At 38.0% G+C, this 20,813-nt stretch overlaps 1 protein-coding gene across 6 annotated transcripts in view; it reads right to left on the reverse strand.

The window, feature by feature from the left end:
• tbck (TBC1 domain containing kinase) overlaps positions 1-20,813 on the reverse strand; it is a 255,240-nt gene that overhangs the window by 42,486 nt on the left and 191,941 nt on the right. The window contains exon 24 of one of the 6 annotated variants that reach the window (XM_039759208.1): positions 1,833-2,195. The exons of the other annotated variants lie outside the window; for them this stretch is intronic. Within the exon in view, the coding sequence (XP_039615142.1) occupies positions 2,172-2,195 (24 nt within the window). The 3' untranslated portion in view covers positions 1,833-2,171. Of the gene's footprint in view, positions 1-1,832; positions 2,196-20,813 lie in introns of those variants that run through there. 6 annotated transcript variants of the gene reach the window in all.

Consider the following 20,813-nt stretch of genomic DNA (forward strand, 5'->3'; position numbering starts at 1 on the left):
ATACAGGATACCTGCACACTAGACTACCTGGACATTTTAATCCTACTCTTTATTTCCCATTGTAAGCTGCATCATATTTTATCATTTTATATTTTATCTTCTTATATATATTTTTTCGTATTCTGTGTATGTCCTTGTACGTTGCACCAACTCTATCAAGACAAATTCCTAGTACACATAGTGTACCTATTCAATAAAGTGATTTTTGATTATGGTATTAGATAGATAGATAGATAGATAGATAGATAGATAGATAGATAGATAGATAGATAGATAGATAGATAGATAGATAGATAGATAGATAGATACTTTATTACATAAATAAACAGCATTTTGTAATGCCTGAAACAAAACGATCTCAACTGTGAAGTCACAACACACTTATACTAACATTTTTATGTTTTAAAATATCAAATATTGAAATTCAATTCAGGAATATATTGCAAAGTATATTCAATTTTATTTAACTAAGGTTACAGTTGAAATTGTATCCCAAAAAGTGAAAATGTGTCAATTTATTATGCCTAATGAAACACAATTCACCTCACTCAAACATTTTTTATTTGTGGATTTTTTTCTAATATTCAGCAATATACAGCACACTAATACTGAAAATAATCAGTTATGGTACATAGAATGCACATAAACATGGCAACATGACCTAAATTTGGATCTTGGTTAGTTGCAGTGAGATTAGTCCTGATGTGTTAACAAATAATTGCAATTCATGTTTAAAATTCCTGGGGCTACTTAAACGTACATAGCTATGAGATATACTGCATGTAGAGCATTAACATACTATTTCCACCACAAATTATTATTTCATCCTGTGTACTGATTCTAAGATTGCACAGATGGAACACCATAAGGTTTAGTCCCATCCTCTTTGTATTGGCAATATGTTGCAATGAAAAATGCTGCAGTACTGTGCAGCATTCATTTCTTCTCTCACCTCTAATACTTTGGAAAAGACGGTAGTGGAAATAACAGTACAAGGTGTGTACCTGCACCACATACGTCAGTTAACAGATTTAAATAAAAGATTTCTATACATAAAGATGCTGGCTAAAGATAAACAAATTTTTAAAACTCTACAGAAGAATACACAAAACAAATACAGCGGATATATTCCTTGCAACAACTGACCTTGATAAGTCAAACCATTGAAAGTTACAGAAATATTCAGTACTTTACAGTTCATTATCTGCATAATCCAATTTATTGGAACAGAGAGTTGGAATATACTTTTTGAGCAGCAGCTGCAAGGCAAGAAGTAGAAATGAATGGGATGGGAATCCATCAGAAATATTTATTGAACACAAGATACATATGTACATATGGTACATGGTCAAAGTACTAAAAAAGACAGTGCTCTACCTGTAGTGGTGCAGTGAAGTATTTATACATTTAATAATAGACATACACTGTCACACACGTGCGAGTAGGAGGCAGCTAAAGGGCTTGAGTAATTGTAATAAAACATCCGACTGGGGGCAGCAGAGTGCGCTGACTGTCCTTCTCAGTTTCTTACAGACCTTTCCCGGGAAATCCTGCAAGGTTCCGGCGCCTCTGAAGACGTCACTTCCGAAGCCGGCCCCTTTGATGATGTCACATCTGAAGCCGGCCCCTTTGATGACATCACTTCCGAAGCCGGCGCCTTTGATGACGTCACTTCCAAAGCTGGCCCCTTTGATGACATCAGTTCCTCTCAAGACCTTTAAAGTCTCCATCTTAGGCTACTATAGCCAGTTCTGTTTTGGACTCTGTGATATGCACATCGTTTGTTTGATAAAGAAAACCCTTTTGCAGCTGGGAAGAACAATATACGGGTGGCTGCCTAAACCTTTATAATGTCTTGGACTCGTTTTTATGACAACACCCTGTATTCCAACAATTCTAATGTGACTCCTAAAATTATACAGCATCATGTCAAACATCCATTCAAAAGGGAACAGAAAAATATTACAGAAAAGGAAAAGACCTTTAAAGTGCTACTGAAGTTTAAGCCAAAGTCAGTGATGCATTATGGCCTGCTGTAGGTTCAAGAAGAGAAGAAGAGGAAACATGTGCTCCAATCAGCTGGGTTCCTCCACTCGCTGGCATGCAAAGGAGCACCTAGCCCAGTGCTGCTTAATTCTGAAAATTAGGCCATGAAAACTTTGGAGGAACACTCAAGAAAATGCTTCAAGGCAAGACTGAAAAAAATTTTGAAGAAATGAAAAATTAATAAAGAGAACATAATGAGCAAAATTTTGAATAAAATTAATGTGTTGGCAGGTTAACTTGAGGATGTGAAACATAAGCTCACTTGAACAACTAGGACAAGTGGCAACCACTGTTGAAAGAATAACTGCTATAGAATATCAATATCAAACACTGATAAAAGTTTGGGCATCTCAGAATAATTCAAAAAGAAAAGAGCAAAATTGTGGAACTACCAAAAATGTAATTGGTAATCCAATGAAATTCATACCAGAATTTATTTCTAAAATTTTAAGAGATTATTTAAAAAAAAAAACAGATATTGTATGCGGAAATTGCATTCCCAGAAAATTGTAACCATGATGCCATATGATTAGATTTGACAAAATATATTTCTTTACATCCAATAGAAGAAAGAGATTTTTCTTAAAAACAGTTGAATCCATACATTTCTGGACTACTAATACGGTGATCGTCATCAGTTTGAGATTGGTTCTTCCTTGGCCAATGGTTATCCTCTCCCCCTTGGAGAATTGCTACCGGCCTATTGTTAACCTCTCCCCCTTGGAGAATAGCTTCTAGCAAATCCTTGTCCTGGCCCTTTGGAGACTCACTCCTAGCCTAACGTTTTCCTCTCCTCCTTGGAGTAATTCTGATTGTTGTCCGTGGGGCATTGTATCAGCCATGCACGCAAACATCCATCTTCAAACCTTTTGCAACCCTTTCTCATTTGTAATTCTTGACTCAGTGTGTCCCAATTATAGATGTCTTGCAACCAACCCACAGTTTAAAAAATACTGTTTTAGAGACTAATTTCCCCAGAGATTACCCTAAGAAAACTCTAGAAAATTATTCATTTTAAGAGAATAAATTATCTAATATGCATCATATTAAAATACTAGAAAGGCATTAGAACCAGTTGCCATGATTACTGTAATTAATTAGGATTGTGGCAGACTGTCAAATGATACATTCTATTGGAAAAGAATGGGTGTACAAATTGAAGCTTTTCACAAAAAAAAACCGAGAGCAACTCATCTTTATGACATACCATAAACATTACAAATATGGCAAAAAGGCAAAAAAAAAAAACAAAAAACATTTTAATACTACATGTACTTGTACTAAATTTAGAGAATTATAGAGATTATACTGAAGGAATACTGTAAATCCCTATATTCATCAAAGTGTAAAGAAGGTGAGTTTCAAGTCAAAAACTTATCTAGTAAAATACATAGACCATAGCTTAATACTCTATTAGATCTTGATAAACTTATGAGGCTCCCTGAAATTCAAGATATCATAAACTAATTGCAAAGTGGAAGGACCAGCTGGGCATTACAGCTGTCGGCAATATTTACTGATGCTAGAAAAAATAAAACTCTGTGAAACAAATTTTCACCAAGTATCAATTACTGTCTTTATAAAGAAAGTTAAACTTCCAACAATATGTATCTCGTAGACCAATTTCACTCCTAAATAATAATATTAAGACTGTAATGGTGCTACATGACTTTTGTCATTTGTATCAGTCATTTGTTGTGCTTTCACACGGCCATTTCAGTAAGCATCGGGCGTGAGGCAGAAACAAATCCTGGACAGGGCATCAGCTCATCGCAAGGTGAATACAAGCACACACATACACTAGAGTTATTTTAGCATCACCAATGTGCATCTTTAGATTTTTAAAGTGCCTCTTTTAGTACTCATCAACTATGTCAAACTAAACAATAGGAAATTTTGGCAAAACTGCACATGAAATTCTTACATAACACTAAAAACAATCCAGAAAGAGACTACTGACACATAGAAACAAGGATGCAACATCCAAAGGTGAATCTTAAATTTTCTACTGCAATTGTGCTACAGTAAATTTACTTCAGGTAACACTAGGCCTAGCTATGTTGATTTTCAAAAAGTTGCATTTTAGATGCTTAAACTGGACTAAAGGCATCAAGGCAGGCAACTACATAACCTCTGGGTCTTTATTAATATCTGGCATAGACATCCATTAAAGCTCTTTTTACATTCTCTCCCTCCTCTTTTACATTTCATAACACTCATTAGAAATTAGCACATTCCAACAAACTGCCAGAGCAGGTCATGTCCTTTATTCTAGGAAATGAACTTGCTTTGTTTATTTTACTTTATTTTTTAATTTTTGTATCATTGTGATCAGAACTGCTCTATCTGTACAAGTCTTTATTGTGTTTTTTCAACAGAATTTGAAACAAAGCCTGGCACAGGTTGCAGGTATGGTTTATTCCATATCTGAAACTAGCTTCTAGTTGGCATTCTGGGCAGCTGTGTCAGTAATTTGCTATATCTCTGTACTATATCAACATATCTAGCAAAACCTAGTTTTTATTTACTAGGTTTTGTCTTCTAATGATTTATATTTTCAGGCCTAGGCAGAAGATATCCAAACTTGGAGCCTGAGGTCTCATTTTTTCAGATGAAACCAGATGGCAGTTTGGGTTTTCTTTATAAAACAAGCTGTTTCATACCTTTTTTATATATAAAAAAAAAACAGTATTCTTTATATGCCTCTGGGATCACACTTAACTGGTTATCCTTTATCTTGTATGGATTTCACTAAATCTATCTCTGTCCATGAAACAGCCTAGACTTAACTAGGCCTACTTAGTTTCACTTTCAAACTAGTATCAGCATAGGTTTTTGCTTCAAGGCTTTCATGTAGATAAGTTCCATCTGGGAGACATTGTATTCCTTTGAAAGGTTTAGTGACGACTAGCACATCCTGGTCTAACACCACTTCATTCTGAAAGCTTAGTAAAATTCACTGTGTGGAGGTATTATTTTTTTATTGTATTAATGATATCTTTTATTATTTATTATTTACATTCACATTTGCTATTCCCTAAACCTCATCCCTCTGCATACATGTGTTTGCATGATGCTCCTCCCCAACTGAGTAATTTTCCAGAGTTCATCTCTTACTAGAATTAAATCATTGTATTATTATTATTACAGTATTATTAAACTATCCATTAGTTTCTATTGCACACCATGCTGTATAGATTGACCATATTTGAACTTCAAATTAAAAATTGCTAGCCCCTTTCATACTAGAACCTGGACAGCAATGATGGATTAAGCCTGCTTATATGCACATTCTTACACTGTGCCTGGTAGTTTTGCTGTGTCAAATACTCAAAAAAGGTGGGTTTCAAACATTCATAAGTTTTAAGTTTAAAGCAACTGTTATTTACCCAGACATGCACATGCCTCCTATCTCATGTTCTGGCTTCCTCCTTGAATGCTACAGGTTCTCTCTGGGTGATTGACAGTCTTAGGCATAGTTCTTGGTTCCATTTGAAAAATGTCCTAAAAAAGTCCCTTTCTGGTCTTAAACATACAACTCTTAAAATAACATCTCACTGTTCCTCCTAATAACAGCAGTGATGCATATCAGTGGACATGTACAGTTAGGTCCATAAATATTTGGACAGAGACAATTTTTTTCTAATTTTGGTTCTGTACATTACCACAATGAATTTTAAATGAAACAACTCAGTTGCTGTTGAAGTGCAGACTTTCAGCTTTAATTCAGTGGGTTGAACAAAAAGATTGCATAAAAATGTGAGGGAACTAAAGTATTTTTTTAACACAATCCCTTTATTTCAGGGGCTCAAAAGTTATTGGACAAATTAAACTGAAAATAAAATGTTCACTTCTTGGTTGAAAACCATTTGCTGGCAATGACAGCCTAAACTCTTGAAGTCTTGAACTCATGGACATCACCAGATGCTGGGTTTCCTCCTTTTTAATGCTCTGCCAGGCCTTTACTGCAGCGGCTTTCAGGTGCTGTTTGTTTGTGGGCCTTTCTGTCCAAAGTTTAGTCTTCAACAAGTGAAATGCATGCTCAGTTGGGTTAAGATCAGGTGACTGACTTGGCCATTCAACAATTTTCCACTTCTTTGCTTTAATAAAGTCCTGGGTTGCTTTGGTTGTATGTTTTGGGTCATTGTCCATCTGAATCCTAAAATCAATTTGACTGCATTTAGCTGGATTTGAGCAAACAGTATGTCTCTGAACACCTCAGAATTCATTCGGCTGCTTCTGTCCTGTTTCACATCATCAATAAACACTAGTGTCCCAGTGCCACTGGCAGCCATGCACGCCCAAGCCATTACACTGCCTCCACCGTGTTTTACAGATGATGTGGTATTCTTTGGATAATGAGCTGTTCCATGCCTTCTCCATACTTTTTTCTTGCCATCATTCTGGTAGATGTTGATCTTGGTTTCATCTGTCCAAAGAATGTTTGTTCCAGAACTGTGCTGGCTTTTTTAGATGTTCTTTAGCAAAGTCCAATTTAGCCTTTCTATTCTATTCAGTGCACCCTCTGTATTTACCTTTATGCAGTCTTCTTTTTATGGTAGACTTGGATATCGATACGCCTACCCCAAGTGTTGTTCACTTGGTTGGCTGTTGTGAAGGGGTTTCTCTTCACCATGGAAATGATTCTGCAATCATCCACCACTGTTGTCTTCCGTGGACGTCCAGGTCTTTTTGTATTGGCGAGTTCACCAGTGCCTACTTTCTTTCTCAGGATGTACCAAACTATAGATTTTTCCACTTGTAATATTGCAGCAATTTCTCGGATGGGTTTTTTCTGTTTTCGCAGCTTACGGATGGCGTCTTTCACCTGCATGGAGAGCCCTTTTGACCGCATGTTGTCTGTTCACAGCAAAATCTTCCACATGCAAGCACCACACCTCAAATAAACACCAGGCCTTTTATCTGCTTAATTGATAATGACATAATGACGGACTTGCCCACAACTGCCCATGAAATGGCCTTTGAGTCAATTGTCCAATTACTTTTGAGCCCCTGGAATGAAGGGATTGTGTTAAAAAAAATGCTTTGGTTGCCTCACATTTTCATGCAATCGTTTTGCTCACCCCACTGAATTAAAGCTGAAAGTCTACACTTCAACTGCATCTGAGTTGTTTCATTTAAAATTCATTGTAGTAATGTACAGAATCAAAATTAGAAAAAAGTTGTCTCAATGTCCAAATATTTATGGACCTAACTGTATATACTGTAAATCATCAGTTAAGAAGGCAGGTTCAAAACCAATTTTTGTTCTTCTGCCAAACAAACATAAAAATTAAACAGTAAAAATATACAGCCTGTCTGTAGTAGTAGTAGTAGTAATCGTAATAGTAGTATTTTTACAAATACAGAGAATTGTGAATGTCTTATTTGCATGTTCGACCAGCAATCAACACATTGCTCCAGCAGAGAAAACAATATCTTGGCTTACACAGGCACATTTATGACTAGAGACATTGTAACACGTTAAGAAACTATTACTAGGTTTTAGAAAGATGCATATACAGTATGTGTATTTTATTCAACATATTTCATGTTTTTGCCAGCAGCAGCGTTCACTCTTTGTATGGAGTTTTTATGTTATTCCCACCTTTGCATGGGTTTTATACTAGGTATTCCATTTTTCCTCACACATCTTCATTGCTACTGGCAACTGCAAAAAAGGCTATGTGATAAGATAGTGTGGATATGTACAGGAATGGGCCATGCATGGGACTGCCAACTCATTTTAGGGCTTGCAACAGATGATAGGCACCATTCCTCTATGACACTGAACTGGGTTAAGCAGGTTTGAAAATGTTATTTTTTTTTTTAAATCATATAATCTACTTTTGTGCTGTGGTAGTTGGTGATGTATTCTGAGTGAGCTGTATTTGCAATTAATGTACAGTATGTTGGGTTTACAGGTGGAATATAAGAATATATAGAAATTAACTGACTCAATTAGAAACTTGAAAGAGTCTTACAAAACACAGCATTCTTTTCTAGGATAGATGAAAAATTTCAAAGACATGCAAAAAGCTATGATGACTCCTGAAACTTAATATAAAAACAATAAAATGTGGCTTGATCCACTGTAATCTGAATACATGTTAAGAAAGATAAACCTTTAAGAAGTTTTTCCTGTCAAATACTGTACTTTGTCAAGACATGCAGCAGTGTTTATACTACCATTGCATTCATCATTATTTCATTTTAAATTTCAAGATAATGACTTTCTCAATTATAAATTTTTAGTATCTTCTTTCAAACACATTGTCATAACATGTAGTAGTACAGTACATATAAACTACTTAATTTCAGCAAGAAGTAAATTATAAACGTGGCAATTTGATTTCAAAAATCACACAAAACAGGGCAGTTAAGTAAACAAAATCTTACTGAAATACCTTAAAAAATGACCTTTGGAACAATAAAGAATGAGTGCTAATGATGACAGAAACCTTTTTGGCAGAGAGTGGATAAATTTGTACCATAACAAGATAGTACATGCAAAAATTGTGAAGAACGGCCAATGCACTTAATTACTATTCTTTGTATTCTACAAATGCTATAAGAGTTAAATGCTCCATGGCATGAAATCAGTGTTAATGAAACACAATGCATGCTCATATAGCTTGAAGGGATGAAAAGGTCTTTCTTATATGTGATTTGGTATCTTTTTTCTTCTACTATGTAAGTTTTACCAGGGGAATTCCAGAAATTAACCATGGAGACCTTTCACATTCCCTCATAAACCTTTGGCACTCATCATACTGATGGCTCCCCATCTGGAACAAAGATATTGGTAAATACATCACAAGACCCACTGAGCTACAACAGATTAAAATTTAACGAGCCTGTCATGCTTCAGTGCAAGCCACAGCCCTTGGTGAGCTGCTTCCATCACTACTTCATAAACTGCTCTGTTATATCAGAGTGAAAGCCCATCTCTGAAATTTTTATGGACATTTACCTAACTTACAGTAAGTAAAAGAATTTTTTGATTTAACTGTATACACAAAAAACATGTAAACATTTAAATCAGATAGCTTTACCATTTCAGCAATGAGGTCAACATTAAATGAAAAGGTTTAAATAGGTAAATTATGTTTTTCTTGATAGTATATTTTGTCACGTTTTGTCAAAAACTTATGTCAAACTGAAATATAGTCATAACTGTGTAGTGAATATAAAACAATAAACGTATTTCTACATTTACCAATTCATTTAATTTTAAGTAAGATCACTCATTCTTGAGATTACAATGTACTATATGCAAAAAATGCAACTGGTAATGTACAAGCATCTAAAAAAGTACGCTATTATGGTCATTAAATTATCTTGAGACAACTGCATCCATGGAATGCCCCATCTGCACAAACAGGCTCAGTTAAAAGCTGGTTGGGGGGAAAATTGATGTATAATACAGATATTTCTGATACCTTACTTTTCCATTACACTGCCACAATCAGCTGAAGCCTATTCTGGCAACTTTATTTGTAAGGATGGAATGGAATGTCGATCACTATAGAGCACATATTGCCACATTAACCTACCAGACCAATGGAGAATCACCAATCAGCCTAACGTGCAAATCATTGAGTTAGGGCAGAAAAATGAAGTACACAGTAAAATCTACAAAAACAATGATTGGGCCTAGAAAAAAAACTGCTATTTTCCTGCATTGTGGAAGCATGATGGTGCAGTGGTTAATGTTGCTACCTCACAGATCCATTGCTGGGATTTTGAATCCACACCTGGCCGTTGTGTGGAGTTTGCATGTTCTCCCTATATTAGTATATGTTTTTCTTCTGCTACTGTTTTTCCATTTATACATCAATGATGTATATATTAGATCAAATGTCAATGTAAAATTGACACATGTGTATGGATTTATGAGATGGATTGGAAACCTATGCAACGTTGCTTCCAACCTTGATCCCAGGATATCCAGAACAGGCTCTGGCCACCAAAACTGTGAGGTAGATAATGTTTTTGAGAACATTATATTAAACTAGCCAACCCGCGGCGTACCATACGCCGCATAATCAAACGGTTTTTAATGATTTTTAAGCACAGGGAGAAAATTAACATTTGAAAAAATGGTAATGTAATAAATCAGCAAGAAAAGCAACATTGTAACAATGCACGGAATGAAGCAACACACAATCGTCCGTGACTGAAAACTGGCGGACCGTCCTCGCGCCTTCTCCTGCCAGATGGAGGGATGGGGGTGGCGCGGAGTGTGAAACGGGAGGAGAGAAGAAGGACGTCCATTCAGCTCCGTCCAGCATGCTAGTCTGCTGATTTCTCGTTCAGTATGCACTGCCCGCTCATGTGCCCACCTCCAACTGCTTTTCTATATATAATCCACCAAGACACCCGACCACAGTAGTAGCGAGGTGGTAGGGGGTGTGTACAAAGGGTTGGGACGCAACCAGTGCGAGCGTATGAGTCGCACTTAGTGGGAATTCCATGGTTTGCAGCCCGAATGGGGTTCAACGGCTTACCCACGCCGGGTAGACACACGCTCAATGTCATGCATAATTATTTATTGAATGCTAAACACTTCTGGAAAGACACAGTTGTCTAAAAAGGGAGGGTTTGAGGATACAACAGAAAGTGAATGAAAAGATGGAACTCTGGAGAGAGTAAAATACAACACAATAGTGAACCCGCGGCATAACAAACACAGCGTGGCTCAGACGTGCATGTGAACTCTTACCACAGACGAAAGGGAGTAACTGGGTGGTCGGTGAGTGTTTGCGTCCGGGCAAATGGGCAGGCAGTGTGAATGCCTAGAGAGCGAGGGTAGAAGCAGGCCGGTGAAAAAGGAGTGTTGGTGGGCAGGAAAACGTGTTCCTGTAGGAGCATCTAAGAAGACGCATGTTTGTCGCGGATGCGAATAGCTGTATGTAGCGTGTAAAACAGTTTGCTATGGTGCACGTGTCGTGGGTTGTAACCGAAAAGTCCGTTTTTAAAGACTGCTTACTTCATTGTGCTTTAACCTCAGTTGTAAAGGATTGTTTTAATCATCCCATGGGATTCCCCTCGCAAACCGTTTCACACACTGCATATGGCAATTCACCTCCGCGAGAAACATGCTTCTATGAACAGTCAACGTAGCTCAGAGGTGCATGACATGCACATGACATTAACCTGATCTGCACTGCATGTGGCTTCAACGACAGACGACTATAAATGACGCCATTTTTTCTGTGTTGTCGTGTCCGAGTTGGTGGGCGTGGCCCTGCGAATTGTTGTCGTATCCAATGGTCTTGGAGTTGGTGGGCGTGGCTCCTTCCTGCGTGCGCCATATGTGTCTCACTTGTCGGCGGCTTAGTGAATCCACGCCCCTTCCGGCGTGCTTTCCATGGTTTTCTTGCCTTAGTGAATTATATATATCTATACGAATAAATGGCAAAGCCCTCACTGACTGACTCACTCACTCACTTACTCATTCATTCACTCACTCATCACTAATTCTCCAACTTCCCGTGTAGGTAGAAGACTGAAATTTGGCAGGCTTATTCCTTACAGCTTATTTACAAAAGTTAAGCACGTTTCATTTCAAAATTCTACACGTAACGGTCATAACGATCGACAACGTCCACCATGTTGAACTTTCTTATTTATGGCCCCATCTTCATGAAATTTGGTAGGCGGCTTCCCTGCGCTAACCGAAACTGATGTACAAACTTATTTCGGTGGTATGACGCCACTGTCAGCCACCATATTGAACTTTCCAACGTCACTAATTCTCCAACTTCCCGTGTAGGTAGAAGGCTGAAGTTTGGAAGGCTCATTTCTTACGGCTTACTTACAAAAGTTAAGCAGGTTTAATTTCGAATTTCTACGCATAACGGTCATAACGGTCAACAACGTCCGCCATGTTGAACTTTCTTATTTATGGCCCCATCTTAACAAAATTTGGTAGGCGGCTTCCCTGCGCTAACCGAAACCAATGTAAGTACTTATTTCGTGGTATGACGCCACTGTCAGCCGCCATATTGAACTTTCCAACGTCACTAATTCTCCAAATTCCCGTGTAGGGAGAAGGCTGAAATTTGGTACTTATTTCAGTGGTATGATGCCACTGTCGGCCGCCATATTGAACTTTTCAACAGTCTTTGTTACTTATGGGCCCATCTTAAAGAAATTTGGTACGCGGGTTGCCAGCGCTACCTGAATCCTACTTACGTACATATATATGTCCATAGCCTGCAGCTCAGTCACCATGTGAGGCGGCGTTGGGTCCCCCATCCCAACACCTCCCACGTTGTTGGTTGCCTGCCTATATAAGGCTGTCCGTCGCTCCAGTCTCTTCATTCTCTTCCTTGCTTCGCCACGGGATTCACGTCTCCCTGCTGATAACTACAGCCTTTTTATTTAATCCACGGCTTCTCCACTGTTTTATTGTTCATTTATTGCGATTATAGTTATTTTGTAGGTATTTTAGACTTACTTTACATTTTTCAGGTACCCATTTCCTTTATCATTCCAACCGTACCCCCATTAACATGTCTATCAAGGTGATCACCATCGATCAAAGAACTGTCACTTACTGAGTGGTTTCCATGCCCGTAGATGGCACCTATCTTTTCCATTCTCTGTGTTACATATTGCACGGCCATATCAGGCTCACTCTTGATATCTGGAGAAACATTGTGTCTTATGTATTGAATGACTGGGACAGGTTCAAGGTGTGGACTGATGACGGTACAGGAGATAATTATGCTACACAGGAGCACTATAAGAGTGAAATGCTTAAGCCCTTCACCTATGGTTCTGCATGTGAGTTGATGGCTGCAACTGAATTGTTCAGTTGTCGCTTTCAAGTGTACCGAAATAGTCAAATATTTTACACCTTTGGACAACCGCCAATGCCTCTTTAACATCTTAGATTCACAGGTGACGATTTCAGTAGTGGACACTTTGATGTTTATGAATGTTTAAACTCTCAAAAGCTGAACGTGAAGTTATCGATGAAACCGGTTGTATACTTACAACGCTTGACAGATGCCGAATGTCACCTCAACACAAGTCCTACAAATACTGTCGTAATTGTAACAAACCATGAAACTCAAACCGATTATGACAGCAGCAATCCAAGCTGTGAGATTTGAAACAAGATTACTGTTCACATGGCCAACTGTACGTTGCATGCTCAAGAGTAAGCTCAGCGCACAGCTTGGTCATATTACAACCGGAGGGCAACTCACAATGTGGTATACAAAGAGATCCTTAACAAATAATGATTGGTATATTTTCCCTCAGTATAAAAAGGTTTCATTTTCTTCTTAATAAAACTTTTAAGGCAGTACTTCGCGGTATTTTGCTATATATATATATATATATATATATATATATATATATATATATATATATATATATAGATATAGATATAATGTGTGTGTGTATGTTTGTGTATTTATATATATATATATATATATATATATATATATGCATACAGATAGATAGATATATATATATATATATATATAATGTGTGTGTGTGTATGTATGTACAGTATGTATGTGTGTATATATATATATATAGATGACAGCAACACTCATAACAGTGACAAAACAATTACATTGACAATCATGTTACGTTATTTTCAAAATGTTTCCTTTAATTTTTCATTACTTCTTTAACACACTACTTCTCTGCTGCGAAGCGCGGGTATTCTGCTAGTAGATATATAGAATAATTGGGGGTGATTGAGACTACTCTGAGACTAGAATGATGCCCAGAAGAGGAAAAAACACAAAGGAAGGCACAGACAAAGGAAAAAGCATTTTAAAAATAAAACAGTAGTAAAATAATAACTCTGCAACCATTTTGGTCTTACTTCAATGAATACAAGCACTAGTAAAACATCTGGGATGGCTGGTCCACATTCCTAATAACGAGTGAAGACATGTTCCCTTGTTTCACCCTTCACTAGTTCTCTCCCTCCAGCCATTCAAGCCCTTGTCTTGATTATCTAACAGGCTTCAATAATGGGCAAGAAGGAGATATTAAATCTTGGCCAATATTTACATCTGAGGACAATCAGAAAACAATTGCTGGATCAGGAACTTCTGAGGCCTTACTCCTAATACTCTGCCAAGTGGCTCCAGCTAAAGAATACTAAGCAACACTAGGATAGCCTGCCCAACACATAAATACTAAGGAACTATTTACTGTATAATTCCTCCCCTAAATGCAACTGATGTAGGTCCACTCAATTCCATTGTAAACCCTCTGTGACATCATTAAGTAATATTCACTATAAATACTTGGCCTACAGCGGAATACTTGTATAGAGCCTGTGAATACCCTCTTACTGTTATGTGAATCTTGTAGGCACCTATCAATGCTTACAGTACCAGTACATAGGCAATATATAGAACAAGCTGAAAAGTAAAATAAAATTATATTTTACTTGTTGCAGCTTTTTTACTACTATACAAGCATACAGAGCAAGAAGAGAAAACATAAGTTGAAAGACAAAATATAATTCTGTTGACCCAGAAAGACCTTTTCTTCTTATTTTATTCTTCAATGAAAGCAAGTTCTTGTTAGTGTAATTTAAGTCAAAATCCAATGTTAGTTTTAGGAAGACATAGTCATCACAATTGATATAAATATAATTCTAAGACAACTATTAATATAGTGTACTTTAAATCACAATGTTAAAATGTTCTAACAATTAAACATACTGCACTGAGAAAATTTTTGATGCCGAAAAACAACAAACATAAAGATGATAAACCAAAAAAAAAACTTAATTTGCCAAACTAAACTTTACCTACAGTATCTACATCTATACTAATAAAAGGCAAAGCCCTCACTGACTCACTCACTTACTCATCACTAATTATCTAACTTCCCATGTAGGTAGAAGGCTGAAATTTGGCAGGCTTATTCCTAACAGCTTACTTACAAAAGTTAAGCAGGTTTCATTTTGAAATTCTACACGAAACGGTAATAACGGTCAATAACGTCCGCCATGATGAACTTTCTTATTTATGGCCCCATCTTCACAAAATTTGGTAGACGGCCTCCCTGCACTAACCGAAACCGATGTACGTACTTATTTCGATGGTATGATGCCACTGTCGGCCGCCATATTGAACTTTCCAGCGTCACTAATTCTCCAACTTCCCGTGTAGGTAGAAGGCTGACCCCATCTTCACAAAATTTGGTAGGCGGCTTCCCTGCGCTAACTGAAACCGATGTACGTACTTATTTCGGTGGTATGACGCCACTGTCGGCCGCCATATTGAAATTTCCAATGTCACTAATTCTCCAACTTCCCATGTAGGTAGAAGGCTAAAATTTGGCAGGCTCATTCCTTACAGCTTACTTACCAAAGTTAAGCAGGTCATGTAACAGTCATAATGTTCGACAACGTCTGCCATATTGAACTTTATTATTTATTGCCCAACCTTAACGAAATTTGGTAGGCGGCTTCCCTGCGCTAACCTAAACCAATGCACGTACTTATTTTGGTAGTATGATGCCACTGTCGGCCGCCATATTGAACTTTTCAACGGTCTTTGTTACTTATGGGCCCATCTTCAAGAAATTTGGTACACGGGTTACCAACGCTAACTGAATCCTACTGACGTACATATATACGTTGATAGCCTGCAACTCAGTTACCATGTGAGGCGGTGTTGGGTTCCCCATCTTAACGCCTCCTACGTTGTTGGCTGCCTGCCTATATAAGTCCGTCCGTCGCTCCGGTCTCTACATTCTCTTCCTTGCTTCGCCACGTGATTCACGTCTCCCTGCTCATAACTACAGCCTTTTTATTTAATACATGGCTTCTCCATTGTTTTATTGTTCGTTTATTACGATTATAGTTATTGTGTAGGTATTTTAGACTTACTTTACATTGTTCAGGTACCCATTTCCTTTATCATTCCAACCGTACCCCCATTAACATGTCTATCGAGGTGATCACCATTGATCAAAAATTGTCACTTACCGAGTGGTTTCCATGTCCGGAGATGGCACCTACCTTTTCCATTCTCTTTGTTACATATTGCACAGCCGTATCAGGCTCACCAGAGGAACATTGTGTCTTATGTATTGAATGATTGGGACAGGTTTAAGGTGTGGACTGATGACGGTACAGGAGATAATCATACTACACAGTACTATAAGAGTGAAATGCTTAATCCCTTCTATGGTTCTGCATGTGAGTTGATGGCTGCCGCTGAATTGTTCGATTGTCAATTTCAAGTGTACCGAAATTACCAAATATTTTACACCATTCGACAACTGCCAACGCCTCTTAAACATCTTAGATTCACAGGTGACGATTTCAGTAGTGGACACTTTGATGTTTATGAATGTTTAAACTCTCAAAAGCTGGATGTGAAGTTATCGATGAAACCGGTTGTATGCTTACAACGCTTGAAAGATGCCGAATATCACTTCAACACAAGTCCTGCAAATACTGTCGTAATTGAAACAAACCATGAAACTCAAACCGATTATGACAGCAGCAATCCAAGCTGTGAGATTTCAGACAAGACTACTTTTCACATGGCCAACTTTTCGTTGCATGCTCAAGAGTAAGCTCAGCGCACAGCTTGGTCATACTACAACTGGAGGGCCGAACTCACAATGTGGTATACAAAGAGATCCTTAACAAATAATTATTGGTATATTTTCCCTCAGTTTAAAAAGGTTTAATTTTCTTCTTAATAAAAATATTAAGGCAGTACTTCACCGCTGCGAAATGCGGGTATTTTGGTAGTATATATATATGTGTGTATTGTGGCTTGTGCCTCCTCCAGACCGCGAGGGGGCGTCTGCCCTGGTTATGTTGGGGGCCTCGGGTAAAGGGCTTGGAAGCCCAGCCCTGTAGGTACCCGTGGCCACCACCAGGCGGCGCCCCGGTGCCTGAATATCCCTGGAGCCCAGCACTTCCGCCACACCAGGAACTGCTGGGGGGGAAGACGACAGGGGACACCCGGATGGCTTCCGGGTGCGCAGCCGGCACTTCCGCCACACTGTGGCGTGTCTGCGGAGGAGTGCCGGGAAGCAGCTGGAGCCCATCCGGGTTCCTATTTAAGGGGCCGCCTCCCTCCAGTCATTGGTGGATTTCGGGTGGAAGAGGACAGAGCTGGAGAGAGGACTGGAGGCGGCCAGGAAGGCACTGGAACTGTGAGGCCTGGACTTTGGGAAATCGGTGCAAGAGGCACTGAGGTTTGTGGTGCACATGAACTGTTGTAAATAGTGTGTAAATAAACAGTGTGTGGTGGAGCCAAAGATGTCCGTCTGTCTGTGTCCGGATTCCAGACATTGCAGACAAATGGATGCTCCATCATGACAACGCCCCATGCCACACTGCCCTCTCCATAACAGAATTTTTGACCTCAAAAGGCATTCCTGTGGTTCCCCAGCCCCCTTATTCACCTGACCTCAGTCCATGTGACTTTTCACTTTTTCCTAAACTGAAAAATGTCCTCAAAGGACGTCATTTCGGGACTTTAGAAAACATCCAAAAGAGTGTAACGAACATGCTGAAGACCATACCAGTTGAAGACTTCCAGCGCTGCTACCAACAGTGGGAACAACGTCTCCATCGGTGTGTAGCTGCCCAAGGGAACTACTTTGAAGGGGATAACATTGATGTTTAAAAAAAATAAAAACTTTGGTAAATAAAAAATCAGTCTCATTACTTTTCTGCCACACCTCGTATATATATATATATATATATATATATATATATATATATATATATATATATATATATATATATATATGTGTGTGTGTATGTATGTGTGTATATATCGTATATATATATATATATATATATATATATATTGTCACAAGAACGAGACATTGACAGATAAAGAGTTGGGGCAGCCACCCGTATATTGTGGTATCCTGGCTGCAAAAGTCGTTTTCTTTTAACAAAATACAGAGCACTGAAGTGCACACAACCGAGTCCAAAACAAGACTAAAGAAACAAAGGAAAAGGGGCAGGTTTTAAAGGGGAGACAGGAAGTGAGGTCGTATGGATCCGCACGTGGTCTTCCACCATTGGCTCGTAGCGGAGGTGACATCAGAGGGACTGGAGCTGGTGTGGCCGACTTCCATTGGCTCAGTCCCGAAGTGATGTCAGGTGATCCAGGTGAAATCCCGGGATGGTCTACAGGCAAGGGAGAAAAGAGTCAGTGCACTCTGCCACACCCGGCATGCCTCGAACTGCCTTCACTCAAGCCCTTTAGCTGCGTCCCATGCGCGCGTGTGTGACAATATATATATATATACACACACATATATATATATATATATATATATATATATATATATATATATATATATATATATATATATATATATATATATATATATATATATATATATATATATATATATACACACACAGTGGTGTGAAAAACTATTTGCCCCCTTCCTGATTTCTTATTCTTTTGCATGTTTGTCACACAAAATGTTTCTGATCATCAAACAAATTTAACCATTAGTCAAATATAACACAAATAAACACAAAATGCAGTTTTTAAATGATGGTTTTTATTATTTAGGGAGAAAAAAATCCAAACCTACATGGCCCTGTGTGAAAAAGTAATTGCCTCCTGAACCTAATAACTGGTTGGGCCACCCTTAGCAGCAATAACTGCAATCAAGCGTTTGCGATAACTTGCAATGAGTCTTTTACAGCGCTCTGGAGGAATTTTGGCCCACTCATCTTTGCAGAATTGTTGTAATTCAGCTTTATTTGAGGGTTTTCTAGCATGAACCGCCTTTTTAAGGTCAAGCCATAGCATCTCAATTGGATCTAGGTCAGGACTTTGACTAGGCCACTCCAAAGTCTTCATTTTGTTTTTCTTCAGCCATTCAGAGGTGGATTTGCTGGTGTGTTTTGGGTCATTGTCCTGTTGCAGCACCCAAGATCGCTTCAGCTTGAGTTGACGAACAGATGGCCGGACATTCTCCTTCAGGATTTTTTGGTAGACACTAGAATTCATGGTTCCATCTATCACAGCAAGCCTTCCAGGTCCTGAAGCAGCAAAACAACCCCAGACCATCACACTACCACCACCATATTTTACTGTTGGTATGATGTTCTTTTTCTGAAATGCTGTGTTCCTTTTACGCCAGATGTAACGGGACACTTGCCTTCCAAAATGTTCAACTTTGTTCCCATCAGTCCACAAGGTATTTTCCCAAAAGTCTTGGCAATCACTGAGATGCTTCTTAGCAAAATTGAGACGAGCCCTAATGTTCTTTTTGCTTAACAGTGGTTTGCGTCTTGGAAATCTGCCATGCAGGAAGTTTTTGCCCAGTCTCTTTCTTATGGTGGAGTCGTAAACACTGACCTTAATTGAGGCAAGTGAGGCCTGCAGTTCTTTAGACGTTGTCCTGGGGTCTTTTGTGACCTCTCGGATAAGTCGTCTCTGCACTCTTGGGGTAATTTTGGTCAGCCGGCCACTCCTGGGAAGGTTCACCACTATTCCATGTTTTTACCATTTGTGGATAATGGCTCTCACTGTGGTTCGCTGGAGTCCCAAAGGTTAAGAAATGGCTTTATAACCTTTACCAGACTGATAGATCTCAATTACTTCTGTTCTCATTTGTTCCTGAATTTCTTTGGATCTTGGCATGATGTCTAGCTTTTGAGGTGCTTTTGGTCTACTTCTCTGTGTCAGGCAGCTCCTATTTAAGTGATTTCTTGATTGAAACAGGTGTGGCAGTAATCAGGCCTGGGGTGGCTACGGAAATTGAACTCAGGTGTGATACACCACAGTTAGGTTATTTTTTAACAAGGGGGCAATTACTTTTTCACACAGGGCCATGTAGGTTTGGATTTTTTTTCTCCCTATATTATAAAAACCATCATTTAAAAACTGCATTTTATGTTTACTTGTGTTATATTTGACTAATGGTTAAATGTGTTTGATGATCAGAAACATTTTGTGTGACAAACATGCAAAAGAATAAGAAATCAGGAAGGGGGCAAATAGTTTTTCACACCACTGTATATATGTATGTGTGTATATATGTAGATATGTGTATATATATGTATATACAGTATATATATATATATATGTGAATGTATGTGTATATATATATATATATATATATGCGTATATATATATATATATATATATATATATATATTTATATGTGTGTGTGTATATATATATAACAGCAACACTCATAACAGTGACAAAACAATTACATTGACAATCATGTTACATTATTTTCAAAATGTTTCCTTTTCTTTTTCATTACTTCTTTAACACACTACTACTCCGCTGCGAAGCGCGGGTATTTTGCTAGTCAATAAATAAATGATAAAATAGTGAGATAGTTAAAAGATTCTTTTCACTTCAGAGGTCCACTTTTCATGGCAAAATCAATGGAAAAGTAGCTTCACTGCAGAAATATGCACATTCTTTTCATAGCAAGAACATTTATAAACATAACTAAAACTATATACAACATAGCAAAAACATGATTGTATATGTTCCTGTAGTTAGTGTAAATAAATTTACAACATATATACAGTATTTCCTTGCACAAAATAAAAAATGAACGATAAGAAAGGGGAAAAACATGTAAAGTACTGAACAGAATGTCAGTTTTGACTTAAAACAGAAATGTGCCTTAAAATTTCTTCTGGGTCAGCGATCCACTCTATCAATAACAAAGAGAAATGACTTTATAGGCCAGTTCTTATCAAAAAAAACTTTGACAGTAAACCATTTTGAACAAAGTATAATAGTGAAGGA

This window comes from Polypterus senegalus, chromosome 7 (genome assembly GCF_016835505.1).
Source record: "Polypterus senegalus isolate Bchr_013 chromosome 7, ASM1683550v1, whole genome shotgun sequence".
Taxonomy (NCBI): domain Eukaryota; kingdom Metazoa; phylum Chordata; class Cladistia; order Polypteriformes; family Polypteridae; genus Polypterus; species Polypterus senegalus.